The 17,641-nt window shown below is 48.6% G+C and overlaps 1 protein-coding gene across 6 annotated transcripts in view; it reads left to right on the plus strand.

Annotated features, from left to right (window-relative positions):
* Positions 1–17,641, plus strand: part of CSMD2 (CUB and Sushi multiple domains 2) — a 661,810-nt gene that overhangs the window by 375,011 nt on the left and 269,158 nt on the right. For all 6 annotated transcript variants that reach the window (XM_061184511.1, XM_061184512.1, XM_061184513.1 and 3 more), the window contains exon 13: positions 5,089–5,271. In XM_061184511.1, the coding sequence (XP_061040494.1) occupies positions 5,089–5,271 (183 nt within the window). The remainder of the gene's footprint in view (positions 1–5,088; positions 5,272–17,641) is intronic.

A 17,641-nucleotide genomic window follows, 5' to 3' on the forward strand; every position in this document is an offset into this window, starting at 1 on the left:
CTCCTGCTCCACTAGGAAAGCAGAGCCTGTGTCATCACAAGATCTTCTTCGGCCTCCCGCTGTCCTACCTGAAAGCTCGCTGTGATCACCTCTTCCCTCTTCCCCCCATCACGAGGGAAGGGGAGCTTCCTGGGCTCTAAGGTGAGCCCCCCAGCGTGCGCTGGGCCCCGGCCTCCTGCTTCTCCATAGCCTCGTGCTGTCACTGCCCATTTCAGCTAACCAGTGTCTCTCATTCAGTTATATCCATTCATATTCTCTCTCTGTCTCTCTCTCTGCCCTCCCCTAGCATTTACTTATGGTCAAGTTTCTTCGACCTTAAAAAGCCTCTTCAGCTGCCCCCTCAAGGCCATATTCCTCATAAGTTGCCACCTGAATTCTCCCTATTGCTTCACTTCCAAGAAATGCCTTCTTTACGAGTCATCTACTCTTCCCAGATCGTCTTCCTCTTTTCCCGTCAGTGCCGGGCCGGCCCCATCATCACACTCAGTCTGCTGCCAGTATCCAGTGAGCTCCTTTCACTGACCTGCTTTCCAGTCCTTTCTAAACTTCCCTGCCACATTCGATGCTGTTGGTCTCCTTCCTGAAACTCATTCTCCTCTAAGCTTCTGGGGCTCCGCTCCCCGCAGGATCTTAGACTAGCCTTCTGCTGGTCCCTCCGGTGTCCCTAGCTGTTCTGTCCGGACTGATGTCTCCCCTTGGGTGGTCTCATTCTTCTCATGACCCTCTATGAGCTGAATCCAAATTCTGTATTTCTAGACCAGATTTTTCTCGTGGGCATAAGACCCACGTAGCCCCTTTCTACTAGGTATGTCCCCGTGGAGGTGCCGAGTGACCCTTCAGCCCTGCTTCTCCTCGTGCATCTGGTGAAGATGAAAGCACACCCGGTACCCAGGCCAAGCCCTGCAGTCATCGTAGCCCCTGCCTCCCCTTTATCCCCTGTCTGCTCACTCGCAGTGTGGCCTGTGGCTTCTTCCTGCTTTAGACCTCCCAAGTCCTCTGCCTCTCCCCATCCCCTCTGCCTGTGCTCAGTCCAGGATGCTGTCAAAACAGCTCCCAGATCATTGGGAGCCTCCCTCTAGAACGGAACCTCCATGGCGGCAGGGCCTGTGTCTGCCTTGTTCTCTGTCGCACCCACAGTGCCCAGCACAGTGGCTCATACTAAGGAGACACTCAAATGTTTGTTGAATGAATGAATGATCTCCCTGCCTCCAGAATTGCTGCCCCCAGACCGTTCTCCAGGCAGCAGTCAGGGTGACCTTTTAAAATCCACACTATGAAATGCCAAGTGGAATGAAACCCTTTCCTGAGCCCCCATTGCCTACACTCTGAAGTCCGGTCTCGTTACCAGGTCGAACAGGCCCTTTTGTGGGTTGGCCCTGCCTGCCTCTTCCAGCCTCGTCTCTCATCACCTGGTGGAAAGTACTCATGCTTGTGGAAAGGCAATGTGGCATGGTGGTGAAGAGCCCTGGAACCATACAACCTGGGTTTGGACCTCAGATTCACCATTTCCTGGCTCTGTGACCTTGGATAACTACATCACCTCTCTGTGCCTCAGTTTCCTCACCTTTAAAATGGAGATAATAGTACCTAGGTCACAGTTACTGTAAGGATGAAATGATTCACTATATGTAAAGTTCTCAGAGTGGCTGCCAGCACATAGTCAGTGCTAGAGTCATTAGTTCTATAACTAAAAGTTCGTTATGATCATAACGATTAGCTAGTTATCATCACTACTATCATTGCAGTCCTGCAAACAGCCTCTGAGACTCCGCATGGGCTCCTCCCCCACCTGAAGGATCCTTCCTCTCCTCTCCCTCCCACTGATGCCTTTCTCTTCTTCCCAGCTTTATTGAGATGTAATTAACATATAACATGGTGTAAATTTAAGGTGCACAATGTGTTGATTTGATATATGTATATATTGTGAAATGATGACCACAATAAGGTTAGTTAACGTACCCGTCACCTCACCTTACAGCTTGTGTGTGTGTAGGTGTTGAGAACTTTTAAGACCTACTCTCTTAGCAACTTCCAAATATACAATACACTGTCGGTAACCAGAGTCACCATGCTGTACATCATATACCCCTGACTTATTCATCTTATAACTGGAACTTTTTATCCTTTTACCACCTGCACCTATTTCCCCCACCCCACCCTTGGCAACCACCATTCTACTCTCTGTTTCTCTGAGTTCATTTTTTTTAGATTCCACATATAAGTGAGATCATACGGTATTTGTCTTTCTCTGTACAACTTATTTCACTTAGGATAATGCCCTCAAGTTTCATCCATGTCACAAATGGCAGGATTTCCTTCTTGTTTGTGGCTGAAAAATATTCCATTGTATGTGTGTGCCTCGTTTTCTTTACCTGTCCATCCATCAGTGGACATGTAAGTTGTTTCCATGGCTTGGCTGTTAGTAAATAATGCTGCAGTGAATCCTACATACTCCTTTCACCTGCTGGCTCCTACACAGACTTCAGGCCTCAGCTTAAACATCCTCCAAGAAGGCCTCCTCCAAGAAGCCTTCCCTGATGCCAGGGTTGGGATTGGGCTGAGATGAGAGAGACACTCCCCTTGGGCATAATTTTAAGGGAGGCACCAAAGAACTCAGTAATTAAATAATATTTTAATGTAGTATTGTTTAAAAACCAAGATTAATGCAAAATATCCATGATAAAAAAATAACATTTCAATAATGACAGACTCTGATGGCCAGGACTAGGGTGAGACAAGTGAGGTGAGCTGTGCAAGTGCTGGGTCGGGTCTGGTCTTTTTATTAAGTTCTGGTGTTTTTCTTCATGTTGGGTTTGATTTATATGCATCAATTTTGAGTTTCTAAAAACAAAATATTGCACTAAGATCGTATTTGTCTAGATGGCTGAGTTTTTGGTGCTCCCTAAGATTTTGTGTGCAAGGTTAGTGCCTCACTTCCTGCACCCTGTTTCCAGCCCCACCCTCCAAGTTTGAGTTCTCTTGCTCTTCCTGGGCGCATCCATGGCACAAATCACCCTGTGTCGTAAATACTTGCTTCCTTGTCAGGATTGTTCAGTCCTTGAGACCAGAGCCCACGTCCAGTCTCAAGTGTCTGGCACAGGGACTGGCACACAGTAGGTGCTCGTTATATGCTTCTGATCGCACTGACGGCAGGAGAAATTGGATGGGTGTGGAAACAGCCAGGCCTGCACAGCGGAGAGGGCTGGGCAGCTCCTTCCTCCGGCTCAGGATGCTCGTTCTCTGGAGCCGATCACACCTTCAGAGTGGCTGCTGTGGTCTAGGATGCAGGCAGGTGGACCCCACATTTACATCTTCTACAGCATGCTGGGGCCTCACCAGGACACCGTAAACCTGGCTCCTGTCCCAGGCAGTGAGCCCCAGCTCTGTCTTCAAACACCGGGTACCTCCTTCCAGGTCTCAGGGTGCCTGCAGGGACAGTCCTCGCCAGGGCCTCACGCCCCAGAGAGAACGTGTGTGGGGACACCGGAAGAAAGAGGGCCTTGCTACTCGCATCTGCAGGCTGACTTGTCCCGGGGCCCGTCTTCCGTTCCTCCCGATCCCCTGGGGCTCTGGGACCTGGAGCCAAGGGGCCACCTTCCTGGGAATGCCTCAGTGGCTGCCTTCCCCCAGCCCTGGCAGGAGAAGAGCCAGCTTCAGAGGAGGGTTGAGGTGTGCTTTCAGGCTGTGTGTAGAGGGACAGGCCAGGGGCACGTGTCAGCTGACCCGCCCTTGAGTCCTCAGGCCTGGTGTCTGCTCACACAGACCCCTCTTCTCCCCCGAACCCAAGGACTCTTGCTGTTTGACTTAGATCTCTCTCTGTCTTTCACACACACACACTCCCACAATCCCAGCCAAAGAAAGCCTTGTACTGCCAGTAGTAGGGAACCATGAATGTGACAGTCAGCAGCCCATCCATGTAAGGCGGCGGTACTCGGGGCTCACCTGACCAGCCCACAGGACCCAACAGCTGTGGTAAGAAAACTTTTGCAGAATCACCCATGTCAGGGCCATGCACAGCAACTTCGGGGACTATGGCTCCTGACAGCCCATAATGGTGCCTACGGAAAATGCAGGGTCCCTTTGGCCTGACAGTCCTGGGAAGGTGTCCAGAAACTTCCCCTTACTCCAGCCGCCTCTCTCCCGAATCATAGGACTCCTGCCGTCCTCACCTCACCATCTGTCACATCAGTCATGGCTCGCGTCCTTCCTGCAGGGTGCCTTCCTCTCTGGGAGCAGAGCTCCTCCTCCTCCCCCTCCCTCTCTCCTGCTTCTTCCTCCCCGCCTCCCTGCCCTTCATCTCTCACAGCACCAAGCACGGGGCTGGTGGAAGGGGGGGCAACTCCGGAGGAAACTCCGGGGACTTGGCCAGGACAGACTCCTTTCCTGGAACGTCGGGGTCCTGATTGACTCTGCCACGAGGCAGCCAGCCCATCATGCCCCCTGAGCCCAGACCCCCAGAGCTGTCTCAGGGAAGCCACTCCCTGTCTGATTCACCACTGTTGAATCAAATGAACTTTAAAGGCATACTTAATGAGTCATGTGTTTCATTTTACCTGCTCCTGTCTTAAATTGAATTAAAAATGTATCTTCGTGAAAGTGCTTCCATATCAGAAGGCAGTGAATATTGATTCTCACTTAATCTCTGGCTGGGGGAAAGGCAAGCAGCAAAGCGTCAGCGACCTTCTCATCTTGCGCTCGCCTTGGCTGCTCAGGAAGGGACTGAGCTCAAAATCTATCAAGTGACATGAGTAATCTGAATGCAAGTCAAGTCAGTAAAGATCTCTCCAAACTGTGAGCTTGTGAATTCCTAGGACAGGTGTCTCACAAAGAATGTAGACCCGCCTGCCCGGAATGAAAATATCCAAGCACCTGAAACACTCTGTGTGGACATAGAGTCCAGGCATTTGAGAGCAGGAGGGCCTGATCCTCCCAGGATGCTGTTTTAAACACGACCTTGCAGGGTTTCTCATCAAAAGCCCACCTGGGTCCCTCCGAGCCCAGCCTCGTGGCGGAGGTGCAGCATGGCCTTCAGCTCCGAGAGGCATGGAGTCACCATGTGTCTCTGTTTTCTCTTTTCCTGTCTTGCAGAGATCGAGCAGGGCAGTTGTGGAGATCCTGGCATACCTGCCTACGGCCGGAGGGAAGGCTCCTGGTTTCGCCACGGTGATACCCTCCAGTTTGAGTGCCAGCCGGCCTTTGAGCTGGTGGGGCAGAAGGCAATCACGTGCCAAAAGAATAACCAGTGGTCGGCTAAGAAGCCAGGCTGCGTGTGTAAGTGAGCGGGGAGGGGGCCGCTTCGGGGTCTCCACCGAGAGGCCAGGGGCCCATTTCCTAGGTAATCCGGACCCCATCCTTGGGAACCTCGTAGGTCGTAACCGTAGCTTCACTCTGGTTGGTTTCTTCTCCTTCTCAAAACGTCGCTGGCTGAGTCCTCATTTCTGGCAGTGACGTGGATCGTAGCACTGAGAATGATTGCTCTTGACATTTGGGGGCCTTCTTCAACGCCGTCTTACTCTCCCTGGTGACCCTTGAGAGCAACGTCAGACCCCGACATTTCCTCCTCACCCTTCTTGCTGTCATTGACGCCATATAGTCGAGCCAGGGCAGAAGGTGCTGGCGATTTCGTAAGACTGTAGACTCTGTGCCAGCCTTGGGGTACCATGAGACACCATGGCCTTGCGGGGATATATACAAAGTTTCATCAGATGCTTCCTCTTGCATTGGATTTAGGGAGGGATGGGGATCAAGCTGTCTTTGAATTGTTGATCTTTCAGAGGAAGGGTTGGAGTTGAGTGCTCTGTCCTCCGGAGATAACAAGGAATCCTTTCTTCCTTTCTCTGGGACGGTCTGACCTCACTTTCCGGCGCAAAGAATACTTTAAGTCCTGGCTCCCAGGGAAATTGGCAAGTGTAAGGGGACTGTGTATAGAGGAGCAAGCTTGGTCTTTGTTGAGAAATCAAAGGTTCTACCTCTCGGGGCTGTCACCTCTTCTTCTCCCAGCCCTTGCCACTGCCCCTCTCCGTCTCTTACAATCTGCTTCCCTCAGGGAAGGGCAGACAGACTGACCCTCTGATCTTTCTTGCCATCTCAGTGGGCTTCTCAGGGCCTTGGAGTGCTGCCTCATAGAGAGTGGTTGCCCCTTGGGGCCGGGGAGAGGAATGACATGGGAGACTATAAGGGAGTATCTGTGATGACAGAGAGTTTGGCATGTGAGTTGGTGAGTTGGGTCATACCACGGTAATTCTACTTTTCAAACAAAAAAATCACTTTGTGTAGTTGACAAAGCATTTTTGATGACTTGTGAGCTTATGTAAAAATTCTTGCAGAGGTTTAAAGATCAAATCGTTCTTAGATACACATTAAGCAAACCACCCTTATTGAAAAAAATAAAATTGCATGAAATTGGCTGCCCATCTCTGGCCCAAGGTGGTTAGATATGTGTACCCTGAAAGCCAAGGGGACCAGAGGGGCAAGGGAGGTTAACAGGGGGAAGCTCCAGGCAGGCAGGAACAAAGGGCCTGACAGTCTAGAAATGAGCCCAGGGCAGAGTGGGTGGGTGGAATGGAGTTCTACAGGGTGCTTCGGAGGCAGGGCCTCAGAAGGCAAAGGTCCAGTCTGTGGGAGTCCCAGGTAGTGTGGGTGTTCCATCTCTGAAATCCATCTAGGTGAAACAAGGCAGGGAGAACAGGAAAGGGTCAGGCCTCTGGGGCAGAGAGCTGGCAGGAGGGAAGTGTGTAGCAGAGCCAGCCAGCCACTTGGAACCAGGATGAAGTTCTCTGCCCCACAAGCTGAGAGATGCGGGGAGCGGAACGCTACTGGGGGTGTGGGGGGTCTGTCACTCAAGCCCTCCAGGAATTTACTTGACCCTTTGGCTCTTATAAGTAGTTTCAGGAAATCTTTCTAGAACCTTCTGTAAGTGCTGCTCAGCAGGCCCCTCGTTTCCAGGAGGAAGGCTGACAGGATGCTGGGCACTGCTTACAATCACCTGAGAGGAGATGAGGGCAGAGCAGTCCTGGAAGATACGGGGCGGTGCTCTCTGTGGTTTAAAATAAGGAAGAGGAGCCCCAGGCTTACTGATGAGAACCGTGAAGCAGGCACTCTGGGGGGCTAGGATGGCATTTCTTCTTCTGGATGATTCTGGGAGATGGGGGATGGTATCCCCAAGGTACTCCCATTACTTGGGCTTTTCTGCTCATTTGGGTGTAAGAGACACAGCTTGAGTCTCAGGGGTGCTGGCTTCAGTGGAGGAGGCCAGGGAGAGCCAGCTGGCCCCAGGCCTTTGCACCACAAGCAAGGTCACGAGTGAGTGCCATCTGTCAGCTCTCTACTGAGTACCCAGCCCCTAAGCTGATGCATCCCTAGGTCCTGGGCTTTGCCCTCAGGTGGTGAAAGATGGTACTAAGAAAATCCAGGCGCTCTGAGAGAACTTTGGATTCAACATCTGGGAGACCTGTGTCTTAGTCCCGGCTCAGTTTTGTGACTATGGCCAGGGCAACTTCTCTCTGGAGTTTGGTTTACTAATCTATCCGATGGGGTGGCACTCCCCAAATTCTAAGCCTCTATGATCGTATTTACAGAAAAAGACAACTATGACATGGATAGTCCTCACATTTTCCATAGTGAATACTTGGAAACCACTTTCTAAACTGGGTCATTTACAGAGCAGCTCATGCTTCAAGGGATAAAGTTAAAATTTGGCGATCTGCTTCTGATCCCAGATCAAATATATCATAGTGTGTGATGTGCAGAAAAGGGACAACATCTGTAAGCAGTTATAAAAATATAAAATAGTACAGTCAGCCTCTGTGTTTTATAATGTGGTCATAAATGTACATAGAAAAGCACCTCTAGCAAACGTTAGCTTAAGTGCCCTAAATTTTAGCACACATTAGTCACAATAAATATTAACACAATATTTAGCAAACAGTACTGTTCTTTCCTTCTGAGGGTTTAGAAGAGGATGGGGGGGATGTTTTGATGGCTCAAATTTCTTGGAACAGTTGTCCAAAAAGTGCACAGCAGTGCATTGTTCTTCTCTTGAAACATTTTCTTCAAAACAGTTCCTTACTCGGGAATTGCCTGCCGAGACTACACAAGTACACTGTTGCCTTCATGTTCCAAAACATTTTCTGTAGCAAGCAGGGACTTCAGAATCATTTCGTTGGCTTTCGAGCTGCCCTCACAGCAGTAGATGCTCAATAGATGGTCTTTTTTTCACTCGGTTTTAAAGAAGATGATGTTTCTTGCAGTGAAAAGCATTTTGAAAGACATCCAGTCTTGTGCATTGCAGGAGCCAGCTTCTCTCCTCTTACTCTCTCTTCTTCCTTGGCTAATTCACATCTCCAGGGATCACTGCTCCAAATAAGGTGGCACCAGTGCCACTTTCCATCCATTCAACAGTATTTACTGCATGTCTACCCCGTGCCAAGCGCCAGGCTTTGGAGTCAGAGCTCTTCGGGCTCTGCCTGGGGAACATGCTCAACCTGGGGTCCTGGTGAGAAAGCTCCCCGCAGGTTACACATACTCTTCACCTTCCTCACAGGGACATCGAGAGCCTGTCCACTTATTCCTCCACAACAAGAGATACAAGGGAAGGAAGATACAAATAACTCTGATGGTGGTTTGCACAACACTTGATGCTTTGTTGACAGGCTAGCAGAATACTTCACACTTCATAAGGAAGCCAGGAAACCAATTATCAGTCCATTAACAGCCACTTGCAGAAGAAGTTTCAAAACAGCCTTCACCAGAGAAACGCCAAGACTGCACAAATGCCAGCTTCCCTTCGCCATTTTGTAAACCACCACGAGAAGGTGTGAATCCTAATTGCTCAGTTCCTAATGTATATCGCATAGGTGTGAAATGGGAATATACTGAGATGTATACAGTGCGAGTTACAAATCAGCAGCCGAACCTTGAGAGACCAAGGGAGGGAGAAGTGGGTCCTCTGGGGCTCAAAGAAAATGTCACAGATGATACAGGGCTGGAGCTGGGCCTTGAAAGGTTGGGAGGTAAAGGAGGGTGCTTCACACAGGGATGCTACGGGAAATGGTCCTCTCCTAGCACACTCCTGTCTCTTGCTCCCTGTGTTCCTCCCCCTAACCATCCCTACGCTCTGGACACACACACACACACACACACACACACACAGGTTGCTGGACAGAGAAATGGATTGAGTCCTAGGGTCATCAGGATCCTCAACCTCAGCACTACTGACATTTGGGGCCAGATGATTCTTTTTTGTCGGGGGCAGTCTTGTGCATTGCAGGATGTTTTAGCAGCAGCCTTGTTCTCTACCCTCTAGAAGCCAGTAGCACACATACCCACCTCCCGCTGCCAGTTGTGACAACCAAAAATGTCTCCAGACGTTGCCATACATCCTCTGGGGGAAAAAGCCACCCAGGATGGAGAACCACCAGTCTAGGATAACCTAGTCTTGTCAACTTCTAAACACAATGAAATCTGTATATTTGCATTTTATGTTAGATCGTGATTAAAATCTATAGAATAGTGATAGTGAGGAAGTATGGGGTAAGGGAAGATGCCAGCATTTATTACATGTTTTATGTCATTGGGAAGATAGGCATCTTCCCTACAACGTTATGGAATATTTATTCTCTCATTTTTACAGATGAAAACAAAGCTCAAGGAGACAAGGTACATAGGCTCAGAGGTTATAGAACCATTAAATGATGGGCTGGAATTTGAACTATTAATTGACAGAGCAGGCTCCTACTCCAGATCCTGTACTCTCTCTATTGCACCAGACATCCAGAATCCAAGGGGTCATCTGCAGCAGGAGAAACAGGGAAGTCTTAGAACAACAAAATTCGTCCAGACTACAGAAACAAACTGTTGTCTGTGTTACCCCCATGAAGTAACAGAGATTGACAAGTGTGAAACAAATTCATGAAGGCTAGATCCATGACCCTTGTTGGGACTACATCAGTATTTGCACACCAATATGCAATATACTGGTGTCAAAGGCATTTCCTCATCCTTACTTTTTCTCATTCCTTCTACCCATCCATTTATCCATCCATTTTGATTTATTGAGCACCTGCTATGTACAGAGTCAGCTGCATAAGAGGGTATGGCTTTTTCTGGTAAAATTCTAAACTGGAGGGCCTCTGGGGATGATCGATCCTGCTCAGCTCGAAGTGGTGATCTCTTAGTGCCATGTTCTATATAATGTGCTGTAACTCCTTCAATAAGTATCTGGGGATTAAGGGCCACTACTCAACACAGGCTTTTGGTATATTCTAGTATTTTAAAAGTTTAAATGAATAAGATACTCTTAATTCATTTCCTTAATCATTTTCAAATTTGGCCATTCCTTTTTGATCCTTATGCATGTACACACATATTTCGTATGGTTTTAATCAAAGTGAATATACCGTCTCACATTCTGTCTCTTCAAGTTCACATTATATTGCATATCTTGCCATGCTACTACATGTCTTTTGTAGTTATCATTCTTCATACCTATGGAATATTATGTCTGGTGAGTGGACCATAACTTAGGCTACCAATTATGTTCAATTATTTTTATACAAGGCTATAATGAACATCCTCAAGTGTATGGCCTTTTTTATTTTTCTTCTCTTGAATTATTTTCTTAAGATAAGTTTCCAGGAATGACGTTGTTGGGCCAGAGTAGGAACATTTAAAAATACCTCTTGATGTATACTCCTAGGTTGCTCCCCAAAAATGTTGTGCCAGGTCATAATGTCAACAGCAAAAGCTTTAAGGTTAAAAATAAGATTCGTATAATACATGTCCTTCCCATCCAGAAATATGGCATAGATTTCTCTTGTGTTCATCTACTTCCCCTTTTCTAAATATAACAACTTTGTGGTTTTCTTCATATAGGTCACATATATCTCTTGTAACCTCTACCAGCATCGCCAAACCTCAAGTATTTGTGCGGCCTTTTAAAAATTGCTAGTTTAATAGGTATAAGTTGAATACATCCCTCCAGCACACCCTCGTCAACTTGCGCAAAGTGCCAAATGTTATGATAAGTGCTGCGAATGTAGAGACGAATTGAGCACAGCCCTTGACTTCAAAGAGCTCGGTCTAACATGAAGATAGAGATAATTATGTAAATTAAAGTGGGCTCTTGTGGTTCAAAATTTAGCTTTTCAACTAGAAAGCACTGGTGAATCAGATGCATTTAGAACCTGCCCCATGAAGATTCATTCTTTTATTTAACACATATCCATTGGGGGCCAGCGATGGGGCAGGCATCGTAGTGGGTGTGGAACAGGGAAGCAACAGCCCCTTTGCTCTTAGAGCATAGACTTAGGTCATCGCTATTAGAATAGTTGGGGCTCAAAGAGGGGAGGACAGATTTGAAGCCCTGCTGGGAAGGGAGCTACCCTAGTGGCAGTACTGGGTTCTGAGAAAAGCCAGGGGGTCTGGACCTCTGCAAAAGGAGGATGTTCATTGGATACACTGACACACATACACACACCTACACACACATGTGCACACACACATGCACAGTCTGCATACTTGATTTGCAGTGGTCCCTAAAGGGGTTGGCTGCTGCCGAACGTGGGTGAGTGAAAGAAGAGAGGTGGGGTCCATGGGAGTAGGGTCTGGAGAGACTGGTTGGTGCCCATGGCTGGAAGCATGCCCCTGTTGGAGCAAGAGGTATGCAAGTGGTGTCAGGATTTCCATTACAGGACCCTGGACAGAGACTCCAGTCCTGGCCTTTCTCCAGCTGGCCTGGGTCCAGTCCTGCCCAGCAAGGACATGGGGCATTTGCTATTTGTAACCCCCGTGTAACAACTGTCTGTCCTGACGTGTGGCTGCGAGAGTATCGTGTTGGTATTTTCCTTTCCAATTTGAAGGATCTTTCTATTTGATACACATATCTTCCCAATCTCTAGCTTTCTTTTTTCTTTCTTTTTGTTTTGCTATTTTACATTGTACAGTTCTTTTACATTTTTATATAGACAAATCTCTTGATATTTGTGATTTCTTTTCAAAGCTGACAAAGTTATCATTCTGCCACAGGTCTAAGAAACAGCTTGTTGTATTTTTAGTTATTTGTCAGTAATTTGATTTTTTTTTAAATATAATTTGTTAATCCATCTGGAGTTTATTTAGATGAATGCATGATATTGTCCAAACTATTACACAGTTTTCCAACACGATTTATTAAGTAATTCATTTTCCTTTTGATTTGAGGGAAATGAATTGTTCTATCACATTCTGAATCCTCAAATGTAGTTAAGTCTATTTCTTGACTCACCACTTTGTTCTGCTGCTAATTTCTATCTTAGCACCGGTGTTGAATAATTTTAATTGTTGTTTTATAATATGTTCTAATATCTGGCAGAGCTGGAAACTACTCCTTCCTCCCTTAATTATTTTCTCTTTCGGAATATTCATTGTTATTTTCATCTGTTTGCTCTTCAAGATTAATTTTAGAATCATTTTGTCATAGGAAAAAAAAATCCTGTTGGGATTTTATATGTGTGCTCCTATTAAACTATAAATTAACTTGAGGAAAATAGGCATTTTTATACTACACAGCCTTCCCATCTAGAAACATGGTGTGTCACTCTCTTTGTTCATCTACTTTCATTTTTCTAAATATAACAGCTTTGTGGTTTTCTTCACATAGGTCACATATGTCGCTTGCTAGCTGTATTTTTAAACAGGCAGGTGCTTTTTCACTCCCCTCCCACCTCAACCGCAATGCCCTGTGCACACCTGAAGCACGTCCCGTTTTCCCTCCTCTCTGTGGCTGAATCCTGGCGTTCCCCCTAAATATATAATCACAGATTTTCCAGGACAAGTGCAATTTCAAGCATCCTTTCCTTTATCCCAGAAAATATGATCACAATAGCTAGAGTCCTTGGAAATTGCCTCTTTCAAATGTTCAGAGCCAGAACTGGGATCCGCTGAGGTTTGAAGACGTCAGCCTCGGTGTGAGGGATAATATTCCTGGGAACTGCTTGTGATTGGGGCAGGGGCTGTGATCACAAGCGCGGTGTGAACTTCCTCCGCTGATGTAATGTTCTCCTCATTTCTCTGGGCTGCCTTAAAGGTCCCATGAACACACACGTGGCCCCGGGAGAGAAGCAGGGAACCTGGGGATTGCTTTGGTCCAAGTTTGTCAATTTCAGGTCCATTCCTGGAAATTGAAAGCCAGCGTGTGTAGTTCTGGGCCCCCTTCCTCTGTTACCCAGGCCCCCAGCACCTGGACCCTGAAGACGTGTGGTCTCACTGTGCTAGTGATGAGCAGAGCTGGGGGCGCCTGCTCTGTAGAAGGACCCCAGTAATCCAAAGGGGTCAGTTCCTTGAGCAGAAAGTCCTGATGATGGCACGAGCTGGGAAGCATCTCTATCTGCTCCTGCAGTGGGGAATGGGCACTGCAGTCATGGCTGCGAAGCCTACCAGGACCACAGGGGCGGCCTGGGAAAGGTAACCCAGAGTCGAGGGAGGCCGAGGCTCGGAGAACTAACCCTGAATGAAGGGATGGCTCACAAAGGGGCCTGCCAGCACTTCCAATCAGAATATCCAAGGAAGTAGAGTCAACACTTGTCCTACCAGGCCAGTGTGGGTCCTACATCGCTTGTTACCCTTATTCTTAAATAGGCAGATACTTGATGGGTGAAGGTGGCTTCTGGGTTGAATCAGGTCCTCACCCAGGGGAACAGGGTCTACCTGTGTAGGGTATCCCAGCCCCAGCAAGAGGCTGCAGTTTCATTAAGAGCTTTACTCACAGCAGGGACTGGAGAGGAAACCAGGAACCAGAACAGAAGCCCAGTCCCTGAGCTGGGGCACACGTGGTGGGCAGGGGTGGCAGGTGGGGAGGCTCCTGAAACTCTGTGGGCCTGTGGGTGTGCTGGGCCCCTCGCAAGCCCACCAAATGCTGACTGTATGAAACCAGACTCACATCTCAGCCCACTGGTTTGAGGGGACGGGACTTCCCCATGACTGTCAGGCGTGGCTGGGCTGGGCTCAGGATCTGGCTGTAAGAAGTGAGTCTGTGGAATAAAAGTGTTCAGTGTACCTGGGTAGGGTCTCATCAGGCAAAGACTGGATGTGAAGGGATGGCTCACAAAGGAGGCTACCAGCACATCCAAGGAAGCAGAGTCAACGCTTTTCCTACCACGCCAGTGTGGGTCACAAACAGCTCTTGTTACCTTTATTTTTAAATTGATACATTATGGGGGAAGGAGGTATCTTTGATGGCCCTGCCCAATACAAAATAGACCCAACCCAGCTAATCGTGAGAATCACTCATAGGCTTTTTAAAATACAGAATCGTGGTCTCATCCCCAGAAATTCTGATGCAGCAGGTCTGGGCTGGGGCCCAGGAATGATTGTTCTAAAGCCTTCCTAAGTGATCTAGATCAGATTAGTGAACCCCACTAATAGGGAGTACCTACTGTGTGCCCGTGGCTTGCAGGGGTGTTTGGGATCATTCCTGGGGGGCTTGGTCCCCTGACAAGATGGCAGCCTCTTCAGGCATGGGGCTAGGATGTACATGGTCATATATGTTGTGGTCATATGTTGTTGCTATGAGGCTGGCCAGGCTGAGGCTGCCATAACTCGGGTGGTTACGATGGTGGTGACCTTCTGGGGTCCAAGGAATGTTGACCTCAGTATTGATATCCTAGTGAGGCATGGGATGCAAAGCTCAGTACTGTGACATTACAACTCGATGTTGCGATTGCCTGCCTTTCATTTCTCTGAATGCAGCAAAATGTGGAGGGGAGGGGCTGCTATACACCCGACAGTCGGAAAAGGGAACTGGGAAAGGGATGGGCATAATTTTAACATGGTTCTTGTCTGCCAAGAGCTCATGGTCTAGTGAGTGTGACAAGCACATACTTTTATTATGAAGCAATCTTTGAATTACTGCAATTTATAGATGTGGCCACAGAGTGCTACTAGTAGGTAAGGAAGAAAAATTTATTCCAGTTGGAAGATTCTCAGAAGATTTCTTGGAGGATCATGGGCAAAATTTCAGCCCAGTCCAACCCAGGGATATATCCAGAACCAAACCGCAAAAACAGTCCGAAGGCCATATTCCTGTAGCTAGGAGTCCTGGTCCAAGGTATCTGGGGACCACAGCCACCTGGGTGGCCTGGGGGCTGGAAAGACTGACCAAGCTTTAGGGGTCTTACCCTGGGCTGTGACCTCTGCTTGAGGGCCGCTGGGGAATGGGCATACCTACCATTCTCACTTCAGCTTTCAGCTTTGGAATCAGAGCAAACAGGTTCTTTTCCCTTTATAAAATTTTCAGAGTTATGTGTATGCCAAGTGCATTCCCCATGCAGCAGCACAGACCGTGCCTTCTCCATGGTGCTCTGTGATGTCTGCTAAGAGAGCTATGGGGGAGACACAGCCTCTCTAGTCAGGGTCTGTTTTCACAGCTGCTGGCTCCGGGGCTGGGGCTCAAAGCTCTCGCAGTACCCTCCCCCGTCCTGTGAGCCTCTGGACGAACCTGTCATCTCACGTGGCCAGAAGTATATCCCCATCAGTACTGGGTGTTGTGGGTGTCCTCAGGCTCTGTGGTTCCCGGGGAAGGCACTGCTCGCCTTTTTCTAGGGGTTGGCTTTCAAGGAGAGCCTTGGGCTACCTCTCTTGGGGGAACAAAGACCCTTCCTCCAGTCCTATGTACAAAGGCAATCTGGGGGGTCTCAGGAGATGGGCTGAGTACAGGACTGCTCCCCTCGGCTACCTGGTTAACTCCCATCTTGCTCAGGGAGTCAGGTCAAGCTCCTGGTCTTGAAGGTAGCTCTCTCAGGCTAACTGTAAACTCCCCTGGATCATCGTGGATTCCCCTGGAAGGAAATCCAAACATACTCCCTTACGATCCAGGGGAACAGCCACTAAGTGTTCTTGTCCTGTCTGCAGTGGCTGGTGGTCTGCGGTCATGACTGGGCTTAGGGTGGCCAGGACCATGGATAGCACTAGAATGCCTGAGTGAAGAGGCTCTGCTGAGACAGCCTCAGAGGAGATGGTGGGGCTCTCCGAGGGGTCCCAGAAGCACCTTCTTAGCTTTTGGGAACGTAGTCTACACCCTTTCTTGAATTCCCCTGGCTAATAGGAAGTCTTGGGTTCTTGGGCTACATCATGCCCGCATACTTTTCTCGCCAGCTAATACCTGTGTCTGGCTGATGAAGTTAATTAAGAACAGTTGAAGCTAACCCCAGCCGAGGGCACAGAGGCCCACTGAGGTCTGCCCTGTGGCAAGGAGAGTCCCCATGAGTATCACTCAGAGATCCTGGGGGCTGGGCCCAGGCAGCTGTAGGACCTCACAGCAGTGAGAAGCGCTTTTAAGAAGCCTTTGCTTGGCACATGGAAAGACCGGTCATCAGGGCACCCATTACTCACCCCACAGGGCACAGCTCCTCAGAATTCCAGACAGAACTCAAGTCTGACAGAATAGCCAACACTCAAGTGTCAAGCTGTTCAGCTCCAGGCACCTCCGTGCAGCTGACAGAATACATCTCCTTTCCTAAGTCGGTCTTCCCAGAGAAGATGACACACGGAGTCTTAGCAGCCAAGCATTCATTCCCACAAAGGAGGCGTTTTGTCAGAATCCTCTGGGTTTGGAGTTATCTGCTCATCCACTGAGAAGAGGTACTGAGGACCAGAGTGCAAACCTTTCGATCTGGAGTCTTGCTTGGTTGAGGAATGGGCTACACTGGGGAGGGGTGAGGAGACCCCGCTCTGGCTGCCTCCTCAGGCTGGCTGAGACTCGGAGACATGCCGAGCAGAGGCCTGGGTGGAGACGTGGCCTCCAGCAGCAGCACTGAGACATGCCTCTCATTGCAAGTTCAACAAAGGTTGAATGTATAACGCCCGCGTGCCCAGGCACGGGGCTACACCCCATGCCTTCAGAAGCTTCAGCACAGTGAATCGTCACAACAAAGGTGTGATTTAGAAGTTATCAGTCTAAAGTTTCTGCATGTGGAAGTAGAAAGCAAGGTACAGAATGCTTCCCCCCACCTTCCCGCTCAAAACAGCAGGCAGACCCAAGTTTTCCAGGATTCACATCTGCTCCAGCTTTGGGGTGGCGGCTTGGTTTGGCTACATATACTTTCCAAAGAATTCATAGCCTGTTTTCAAGGTAAAAGCTGAGCCCCAAGAGTGTGGACTCAGTTCTTTCCCAGGAGTGGAGAGCAGGGATTTTTCTTCATGCTTTGTTCCATAAGGGACCAAAACTGTCCTTCGAGCTGGTGGCACGAGATCTTCAGCCAGCAGCTGTGGAGTATGTAAGATCCCAGCTCAGAGCCTGGCCTGGGCAAGGACCTCTGAGGAGGTCTGAAGAGGGTCTAAAGCCTAGGGTAAGCGCCAGGAGTGGTTTGGGTGGGCATTATTCCAGAGGTGTGGCAAAAGTCAATCATGACCTCAGGGTAATTCCAGGCAGCGGGTAATTCTCAGAGGTTGGCCTTTGCTGATAAGCAGTCAGTTTATACCAAGAACCTAGCAAGCCTCTAAGGGGGTACAAGGATCAGGGTCCAATCGCAGGAGACAAGAATTTAGCAATTGTTAGGCCTCTCCCAGTGAGCTTTGATTTAAGATTCCATTCCAGAAGGGGATTGGATTGTGAATGAGGCACTTGAGGCAGAAGCTACTTTCTCAGGATAAAGGATACTTTTGTGGA

Source organism: Eubalaena glacialis, chromosome 3 (assembly GCF_028564815.1).
Source record: "Eubalaena glacialis isolate mEubGla1 chromosome 3, mEubGla1.1.hap2.+ XY, whole genome shotgun sequence".
Taxonomy (NCBI): Eukaryota; Metazoa; Chordata; class Mammalia; order Artiodactyla; family Balaenidae; genus Eubalaena; species Eubalaena glacialis.